Source organism: Sciurus vulgaris, assembly GCF_902686455.1.
Source record: "Sciurus vulgaris genome assembly, chromosome: 1".
Lineage (NCBI taxonomy): Eukaryota > Metazoa > Chordata > Mammalia > Rodentia > Sciuridae > Sciurus > Sciurus vulgaris.
The window spans coordinates 179394440-179405355 of NC_136461.1; the positions used below are offsets into that span (position 1 = coordinate 179394440).

Genomic DNA, 10916 nt, shown 5'->3' on the forward strand with positions numbered 1-10916 from the left:
TTTGTTTTTGTTTTTGCAGTGCTGGGTGTTGAACCAGGGCCTTGTGCTTCAAGGCAAGCACTCTACCAACTGAGCTATATCCCCAGCCCTAAAGCAAGGTTTTCTTAGGGTTGTAGGCAACTTGAAGTGCACAGCAACTTTTTATATTCAAAAGGTGTTTTTTTTTTCCTTTCTGATGTTACATGACCATTGTCACCAGGGCTTCAACCTTCTGTGTGTGTCCACGTTCACTTTGGCATGCTGGAGAGTCACCTGTAGGCTCTTACAGGTCCTGTGTGGAGATGACATGAGTCACTCATTATTCAATTTCACTGGTCAAGTAAAGTCACATAGTCACACCTGACTTTAAATGAGACCCTAAAAACGGACAGATGAAAATAAATGATTAACAATGCTAATAACTATCACAACCTTTAAAATTTTTGTCTTGACTTCTTTGCTAATCACTACAAACATTATCCATGTCTGAATAACAGTGGGGATTCAGCAAAGACCTTTTGACTTTTGCTTTCGTTTATTTATTCAGTAAAAGCTTAATGTGCATCCGTAGGTGCCAAGAATGGTACAGGTTTACACAACAGTGTTCAGTAAGGATTATTATCCCCATTTTGCAGATGGGCATTATGAAGTCCAAACCTTTAGATGATTTTCAGGTGATAGAACCTACCTGGAGCATGAATCCAGAGTCAGCTGGCAGTGTTCTCCTTTTGTTATTTTTCAACTGGAAAGTCAGTGGTGATTCCAGAAGTGTTTCATATACCCGATTTTAAAAGCAGGGATTATTACTGTCACCACTGGATATTTTCTCCCACTTTAAAGCAAAGAGCAATTACTGTTCTCACTTTCTAAGAGCTTACTGCATCCATTTGTTCATGGCCTCCATCACCCCTATAAATCCAGCTACTCTGAGAGACTGAGGCAGGAGGATTCCAAATTCAAGGCCACCCTGGCAACTTAGTGAGTCCCTGTCTCAATAAAATTAAAAGGGCTTAGGACATAGCACTATAGTTAGCACCGGGTTCAATCCCCATTAAAGCAACAACAACAACAAAATTCTTCTAAAAAAATGATGTAAAGTAATAACACTAAAATAGCTAATAATATCTAAATGATTAATGATTATGGAATGACAAGGAAGATTTAGTATTATTCCAACTAAGGGGAAGTTTCACACTTTTTAGACTGTTTGATAAGGATATTTAATCTTTTTTAACCATAAGTCAATAAATCTGAACACATTTGTATTAGTTTTCTATTGCTGCCCAAACAAACTGTCATAAACAGGGGCTTAAAACAATACAGGTTAATTATCTTATGGTTCTATAGATCAGAAATCTGATATGAGTCTCAACAGAAAAGAAAAATCAAGGTTAGATATGTTCCTTTCTGGGACTTCTTGGGAAGAATCCATTTCCTGCTCATTGGCACTGGAAAAAATTGAATGCTTTAAGGTTGTGAAACTGAAGTCCCTGTTTTCTGGCTTCCTGTAAACTGAAGACTGTTCTCCCTTTCCAAGACTCAACTACATTTCTTAGTTCATGACCTTCATCACCCATCTTTAAAAGCAGCAAGGGCAGGTAGAATCCTTCTCACATGAATCTCATTTACTCTCTTGTCTTTCTTCTCCACCTTCAAGGACTGATGTAAATACATTGGGTACAACTAAATAATCTAGAATAATATCAGGATCTCATGGTCCTAAGCCATGTTACATCTTTAAAATCCCTTTATCCAAGTAAGGCAACCTATTTGCAGGTTGCAGGGGTTTGGGGGATGGCCATCATTTGGGGACCATTGCCTGCCTACCATACCTTTTCTGTCTCCTGGCCTTTCCCAAGATGTGTGCCAAATCTTCTCTTTGTGGGGTTATAAATGAACATATTCACCTTACATTCTCTGCATTTGTGAAATCAGGGAATTAAGCTCAAAGAACTTCAAAGTTGTTTCTAGGTCTTAACATTCTTGAATTTTTACAAATCCTTATGTTAGAGAGAGAAATGGGAAAATGAACCTAATGATCAATGTGGATATTGTTATTTTCTATTCATGGATTTTTCTGTAGTGTAGATTTCGTATAATCCTGGCTAACTCCCTCCTTCTCACACTTGGTAATCTTCTTTGAAGGCAGTCAATCTCTACAAAAGTTGACTTCTTCAGGAAAAAAAAAAAAAAAAATTGACTTACCACCTCAAGACTGTAATAACTGGTCCCTTGAGATTTTTTATCTACTTATTATTTACTTTATAGCTTGGGTATAGCTTTCAGGAAGACTTTGCTACATTTTGCTTCTACCTAACTGATTTGGAGTAAAAGAAATTGGTTACCCTTCAATACATTCCTTAATAAATCAGATTCTACCTGTACCTAGGCATAATAAATGTTTGCCAATGTTTTAAATATAATTCCTAACATTATTAAAGAAAGATATAAATCAATTATTTTTATTTAAGTGAGAAAAACAACTTTCTTTTATACTTTAGCTGGTTATGGACCAAGTGAAGAAAATTACTTATTCCTAGAGTACTAAAAATCAAAGAAGATCATTTGGGTGAAGTATTTTTTTGGTACCAGGGATTGAACCCGGGAATCCTTAACTCTAGGCCACATTCCACAGCCTCAGCTCTATTTTTGTTTTGTTTTGTTTTGTTTTGTTTTGTTTTTAACTCTGAGACTGGGTCTTGCTAAGTTGCTTAGGTTCTCCCTAAAATGCTGAGGCTGGTTTTGAACCTGTGATCCTTCTGCCTCAACATCCAGGCTGCTGGGATTTTACAGGCATGTGCCAGCTGGGTGATATACTTATCAGCCAACATTCAGCAAGTGCTTAATAGATGTAAACCATTAATATTGTTGCAGTAGCAATAGCAGTAGCGGTCGGGATGAATAACTCACCCAGGTTTGTCCAGGATTTTTCAGTTTTAGCATGCAACATGCAGTCTCCCAGGACACTTCTCCATCCCAGAAAACCAGGATGGCTGGTCACCCCAGGGGTGGTAATGTATGGAAACAGCTTAATGTAGATATTGGTACTGACTTCTATCAGCTATTTGACCTCAAGGACATTATTTAGTCTTTACATTGTACTTTCTTTGTCTGAAACCTTTATTTTAATTTGGTGCTGAAGATCGAACCCAGGGCCTCACATGTGCTAGGTAAATGCTCTACCACTGAGCTACATCCCCACTCTTCTTAACACCTGGAGACCTGCTGACCCTGATTTATGAATGTACAGATTATCCTGATGTAAAAGTAAAAAAAAAAAAAAAAATTCATCAAATGATAAACCTCATATTTGATTGAATATAGGTCACTATCATTTCAGATTGAACAATCTTATTTCTCATTTAATTATCCTTTGAAAATAGAAATACTAGTGGTTATTCAGAATGATACCAATAGGGATAACTTGAAAACATTTTTTGCTATTTATATATGTATACATATGTATATGTGTGTATATATATGTAACATAAAATAACATTTTTCTTAAAGGACTTTCAGATAACTTTTTCATGGTTTATTCTTACCAACTATTAAGATAGTAGTTAAAAAAATTAAGACTCTTAAATGAATCAAAATATGAATATTAATTAGTGTGCTAGAATTTTTATATTTTATCTGGTTTCCTGTCTCTTCTGATGTAACTTGTAAGATATTTTTCCAGACTACTTTTTACATTTGTCCATCATGGTTGATTTTAAAATTTTTTATCATTTAAAAAATATTTTTTTGTATATTTAGTTTTTATAATTCCTACTTCAAGAAATTGGCCACTTTATTATATACATATATATTTTTTTAATATGGCTTTGCAATTAATGGATCAGTATATCATGCACTATCACTATTGTCATGAGGCAGGTGAAATGGGATTTCCAGATTCCTGAGAGATTTGAAATTGCCAGAGTATGTAGAACTCCTCAAGTGAATTCTTATTAATGCCAATTTGGGATATTTGTGATAGCACATAACTTGTGGGAAAATCCCAGAATGAGCTGAGATCTCTTTGGCAGGATCATATCTAGGTGAAAATTCAGTTCAAAAATACCTTGAGACCCTTGTATTGTACTCAGTGTTGTGGTGTCATGATATTTCATATATAGAACATGGGCTGGCAAATGATAAAAGTCGGAATGCCAGTTCACTGTGACTCATCAGGAAACACAGCATTGCTAAGGCTTATTTATTTCCTCCCAGTTTAGTTCCTGCCATGTAAGTTTATCAACAGAGATTGAAAGATAAAGAATGTAGGTGCCAAACAGCCAAATAGGCTGAACCTTTTGAGCCTTATATTTAAAATATACCCTGAATCTATTTTGTTGCAAGGATAACACTTCTTCCTGCTTCTGTGACTCTCAGAGCAGGGATGTCATGCTTTAGTTGCTCTGCATTTGAATTTATTCACGATTCCTCTTTTATAGTCTTTCTGGAAACAATGTATGGAGAATCATTAGCATTATTATTATTTCAGTTACAGTCAGACTACCTATCTACACTTAGCAAAGGGGGTTGTATGAGTTTCATTATTCATTCCGAGTAAGTCCCCACTCTAATATAAATGTTGCTCAGGATAGAGCTTTGAAATGGATCCTGATTCTTTAAATTCTTTCCTGTCTGTTTCAGGAAATAGTGAGATCCTGTTGATAGTAAAGTACAATGTGTCTAAAGTTCACTTCTAAACACTCTGCTCTTTGCAATGAAAGTCATCTGCATTCTCTTTATAATTCAGAGCCACAAGAGATCTGTCTAATCTTGGGGATCTGATCCAGTATCATTTAGGGGGGAAAAAATCCTTGATAATAATTCTACCATTCCGATTAGCAAGAGCAATAAAGCCTTAAAGCTTCTGTCGTCTTAAATAGATATCATAAGACAGGGGAATAGGACTTGGATTATGGTTTGGGAGATTTAGTTGTTTGTAAAAATAAAATGATTACTACAATTATTCAAGTTTTTAATCAACGAAAGCAAATGGCATCTGTTTGTTATCATTCTTTCTACAGAAGACAAAGGCTCAGGTCCCAATGGTGCTGACGGCTGGTCCCAAGTGGCTGCTGGATGTGACTTGGCAAGGAGTGGAAGACAACAAAAACAACTGCATTGTGTACAGCAAAGGTAAATGCAGGATCATTTCCCTCTCTTTGGAAGTATTGAAACCTGAACCCTAAAAAACAGTACCAGAAGAGCTGGAATGGGAGTGGAAAGTATGATTTGCTCCTCTCTTTTCCTTTTTCCTTTTATCAGTCTCTCTAACCTGTATTTTCAGTGAAAACCTTCTTTTCTTTTTCCTATACAACATAAAGTGCCACACCATTAATTACTTAGTGCCATACACATTTCCTTACCCTATATTCAAGTGGGTTGTTGACTAATACCCTTCCCTCACTGTTTTATAGATAGCTGGGTTTGATGAAATCAACCCCAGATTCCTCTCTTAGCATTATCTATCAAAAAGTAAATTCCTTTTGAATTTCAGCAATTCATGTAAAGGTGCATGCTCCAGGAGGCTCTGCATTCCAGACAGTTTCTGGAAGTCATGCATGATGAGAGGATAGCTGGAAATGAAACCTTTGCCATGAGTGAATTCTTCCCCATGGTGATTTCTGAAGGGCAGGAGGCAAACGGGCAAGAGGAGGCGGATGGCTTGCAGAGTGTTGCCTTTGATTTTCTCAGTGTGACATCAACCTAGACTGGGACACATAGCTACACCTTGGCTACAAAAGAACTGCAGCTCAGTCATGACACTTCATGAGATGATTCTCCATAGGACAGGACCAGCGTCCTGTGTTGTGTTTTGGGGGCCTTTTTTTTCCCCCCACCTTTAAGTTATGGCCCTCACTCTGTACTCTTACGGCAAAATCCCTAATCTCACTTCGTAAATATTGCAAAACCTTGTGCTTCTCATGTTTAATTTCTTTCAGCTTTCTTTTTTAACCAAATAGACCTACTGAGATCAAAGATTTATTTGCACATTGAACCTAGAAACCACAAAAGCATACAAGGGAACAAGCAAATAAGCACCCCTATCAATATATTAACATATAAAACACTAATCATAACATCAAAGACTCTTAAAAACTTGCTAGAAACAATTACAACTTGTTCCTATAATCATTACAATTTGTGCACTTATAAGAGGATTGCCTCTAAACTACCATAAGCCTTTGAAAGTTGAAACACCGGAAAGAGGGAATTTGCAAGCTAAAAAAAACAATCTGCACACCAGGATCTGATTATATTTCTTTTCCTTCTATAATTGCTGGTCCCATACCTACAATTTCCTAACCTGAAATACCTGTGGTATGCTGGTAGGAGCTTTAAGCTAAAAGGGAAGCAAGATTTTCCCAGGATATATCAATACAGGCTATCAAAAGTGGAAAGAAAATGTATAGTGAATCAGTTTACCAATATTCACAATTAGAATATGAAAACTATATTAGAATGTCTCACCAACTGTTAGGGACAGATTTCTGTTGTAGGATATCTTATCTTTATTATGACAATATAATATGAAGAAGTCATGACAATAGTTATTCCCTTGTTGTGATTCAAATCTATTGACTTTTAAAATCAGGAATTCTTTTAGAAGACATAATTATTGCATAATATAATTATAATCCTACATTCAGTGGAGTACTTAATCTTGAACATGTTTATGTCTTTATAATCTGTCTGACTACCCCTTAAGCCTTTGTCAATAAATCATTTGGGAGTTTATAGATTCTTATTAATTAATCAGTTAACTCACAAAGCATACTAGTTCAGCTGTACTAGTCTTGTACATTGATAACCACCATTTATTAAGCATACCTGGAATATTATGCTTAATGCTTCTTGACCAAATAGTGTACACTTCTTTTGTTGCTCTTCCTTGCTTTGTTTTATGATGAGAAAAAAGAAGTAAAAAATGTTAGCTGTGATTGCCTGTCTTTCCCATCTACTGTCTACTTACTGAGAGCAAAGACTCTGTCTTAGTCATTTTCTACCTCTGGTCTAGCACACTGTCTACACCAGAAGAGCATGAAATAAATATTGATTGGTTGATGAGATAACCAAAGTGGCTGCCAGACACTGTAACAGACACTTCATCTAATGATGGTGAACCATATGAATTGTTGACATCTAGTAGTTTGTTAACCCACAAGATAATTTGACATTTGTCAACATCCATGAACAGTTAACATTGGAGACACCAGAACTGCAATGGCTACTAGATAGGCATTATTTCTTTCAGCCCTTCTTTAATACCTAATATGAGATGATTCACTTACTTCTCCATTTTTAAAGATATGAATTAAACAATTACTTAGTCACTACTTAATAAGTGATTGTCTCCCTTAACGTCTGAGTTGTACAAACTAGAGTATTTTCTCCGTGCATGAAACTTTAAAACTCCTGAGTGAGGTGGGTCATTTTCCTCATTTTACACACATAAGAGAGGTAGTACAATCAAGGTCATGGAGAGCTAATAATGGAGCCAAACCCAAATCCAGGGCATGACAACTCCAAGTCCTGTGTTCTCTGAACTGTGTGACTTTGCCTTTCCTTTTGCCACTGTTCAATGAAAAATAAATTCCCTCAAATGACTAAAAATTATAACGAATATGTATTGAAGTATGATACTTTTCACAAATTATTTTGTGAACCCTAAAATTCAAAAGACCCCCCCCCCATAACCAAACATTGACTCTCATGATCCCTTTTGAAAACTCACAGTGCATGTTGGTGTTAATGCCTTAAGAAATCTTGTCAAGAGCAAAAATTAAGAATTTGACCATACATTTTTATTTCTCCTCCCAATCAGTGTCCACTAGAATTGGTGCTGCTCTGAATAACAGACTCTGGGAAATACTGACACAGACTCTGATCTCATAGGTGGCCTTCAGAAGACTGCAGCTACTTTGTAGTAGTCAGACGGCTTTCAGAGGGAGATGACAGCCCACTCAGAGTGTATCCATAGTCCTGTGAATGCCAATGTATCCTCGGATTGTCCTAGGGGTCATTTGGGTGATGGAAAATAGGACCCCAGGAAACATTCCTTCCTTGGGGCCCTGGAGTTTTCTGTCTTTCCAGGTTGTACATCCTATAAATCTCCCCGAAGCAAAAGTGTCTGAGGTGTAGAAGGGTTTGACAGTTTAAATTTTGACAGGTGTTAATTAACTTGAACATCAATAATGTATGAAGCATTTTCATAATACATGTTATTACTTGGGACTACTTTGTTTTCAAATGATAGATATTCAAGTGAAACTGACTTGGACCAAAAGTAAACATGTGTTTGTGTGTTTGTGTGTGTGTGTGTGTGTGTGTGTGTGTGTGTGTGTGTGTGTGTGTTGGGGAAAGGGGGATTCATCAGCTCCTGTATCTGGACTTCAGGGACAATAGGTCCAATTGCTCAAACTTTGTCCCCAGATAGTCTCCCTCTGTCTTTTGTTTGTTCCCTTTTGTGTAGGCATTGTACTTAAACTCTGGTGGTGGCAAACTCCAGACTTACTCCAACAGCAGAGTAACTTAAGCAAAAAAGAAAGTTTTTTTGTTTTGATGGAAGCACCTGACATACCAGTCTTTGAATCAGTTAATCACTATAACTGTCACTAAGCAGACCAAAGTCTTCCTTGGAGACTAAAAGTAGCATTAACTCCACATAAGCCTCTGAGATGGACAAGTAATTCCTCAAATGAAACCAAGGAGCTGCTACCACAAATAAGTGGTTACTTGATAGTCTTAAAATTCACATCACTGTATACAATACATGGTTTCTAATGTCCTGGGAACTTTCATTGAGGATGGAAGATACATTCCTCAAGCTATGACTGTATTTCTTATTTGTTTTCTAGCTAAAAAAAAATACTACTTATTGAGTTCTATGCCAAAATTCTCATTATAGTTCTTGGCTGCTTGAGAGCATATTAGTAACTATTTAAAATCAATCTAAATTGCATTTGTGTAGCATTTTATAAAAAATGTCTTAACTGTGAGATTTTTACAGTATTTTCTGTAGTATTTACACAGGCCACATAATGTGTAACTATTCCATTTAAGAGGAACACTTACTTCCTAAATTATTACTAAATATAGAATACTAGCAAAATTAAATATAACCATAAAGCTTTCAGTTCCTAGGTGTCCATCAAATAATTATTATAAAATTATATTCTATCATTTAGAGCTATTTGACAGGCTACTATCAACTTGTTCTATCAAAGTTTTTTTTTTTTTTTTTTTTAGTATAGTATTTGGCATTAACATTTTAATCTGATGTACTTTTTTCCTGCCTCAACTAACCCTTGTCATTTCAGAAAGTAATTAGGCTATGCAGACATTGAAGGTCCAGACTTGTTGGGTCATCTGTTTTTTACCATTATTCTCAACAGACTCCAGATAATTCTAATTTACTTATCTCCTTTGGAAACATACTAAAAAGCCCAAGCTGAGTTACAGGGAGCTGTGCTAGAGAAGAAGATGAGCAAGGGCCTACCACGGACTCCTAAAAATCTGTCTAGGGAGCATTGCCTGTCTACTCCTTTTCTTTATGCTGTTATGTTCTTTATTTCCCAGGATTTGCAAAGTATGGTGTTTTCCCCATATGAAAAGTAAATAGGTTAGAGTTTTATGTTTTTGAGTATCCAAATCTAAACTTTTAGCATCTTCCAGATGGCTTTGTTAACCAAGTTCACCTCACTAATTTCAGTAGTTAGTTTTTCATGCAGTTGTCATTTCAAAGTAGCCATTTTCTTCAGGTCATCATATTAAGAGGATAAACACTGTCAATCAAAAAAATGAAGAAAAAAAAAAAAAAAAAGACCGAGCGAACTATCAGTCAGTCCTCCCTTTCACCCTTCACCACAGAGGAGTTTCTTTGTATGTGAAACACAGCATCATTGTAAAAACCTGCCTACTATGTGTGACCTTGTAAGAATACCTTACTGGCTCTATATTCAGGTTTTCTTAGCTGTGAAAACATACAGCCATTGACTAACTTACAGAATTTTTGTGAAGAAGCACCTATATGCATGCCTGCATATATTACCATAAATAATATGTTGCTGATTATTTTACACTCAGCATATTTTGTCCTTGTTATCACAAAATAATATGTGCTTAGAAGAAATGAAGGAGGGCCCCTACATTTATATCATGCAAGTGTGCAAGAAAACATGATTATCTGATGCCTGCTTTAGAATGAAGAGATCCATAGGTCCTACTTATATCTTCAGCAATGTGTCACAGAATCAGAGGCCCAAAGCCAATGCTTGAGGAAATCACTGGACGTTTTTCCTTAGGCACATGATGTTTTTATATTTAATGAAAGCCTTATATAAAATGTTAGTGTAAAGGTGACAATTGTAATAATATTGACACTGATAATAGCCGTGACCATCTATTGAACTTTATTGTATCTCAGGCTCCGTTCTAATCATTTACTATACATTTTTTATTTACTATTACAATAAACTCATGATATTAGCAGCACTGTTTTCAGATGAGGAAACAGAAGCTTAGATAGATTAAGTATATTTAAGGATATATAACTCATAGAGGATGAACTTGTGATTCAATCTTGAGACTGTTGACTGCAGTTCCTAGTTATGAAATCAGCAGAGTTTTGAAGATGCCATTAACCAGGCCAAGGTTATAGGTTATTACTTTTCTTTGCAAATTTGCATACATGTTTACCAGCATTTTTTCCCATCCTTCTTTGGTTTGGCTTTAAAGAGAAAGTCTTCAAGAAGTAAAACAACAGTGATAGTAAAACGTATGGTAATTACTTTGTTGCTTTTAAGACCACAGCAATTTAAAATCATGTAGAAGACCGAACACTAATCTCAAAATCATTCTATAACCATTTCCAAAGTTCTGATTTTACTTGTTTGCACCAATTCAACTGTGATTAATTAATTTAACCCTTTATTGATTGT

At 35.8% G+C, this 10916-nt stretch overlaps 1 protein-coding gene across 2 annotated transcripts in view; it reads left to right on the forward strand.

Annotated features, from left to right (window-relative positions):
- The window catches only part of ZFPM2 (zinc finger protein, FOG family member 2), a 417497-nt gene that overhangs the window by 269026 nt on the left and 137555 nt on the right, over positions 1-10916 (forward strand). For both annotated transcript variants that reach the window (XM_079105159.1, XM_079105158.1), the window contains one exon: positions 5001-5112. In XM_079105159.1, the coding sequence (XP_078961285.1) occupies positions 5001-5112 (112 nt within the window). The remainder of the gene's footprint in view (positions 1-5000; positions 5113-10916) is intronic.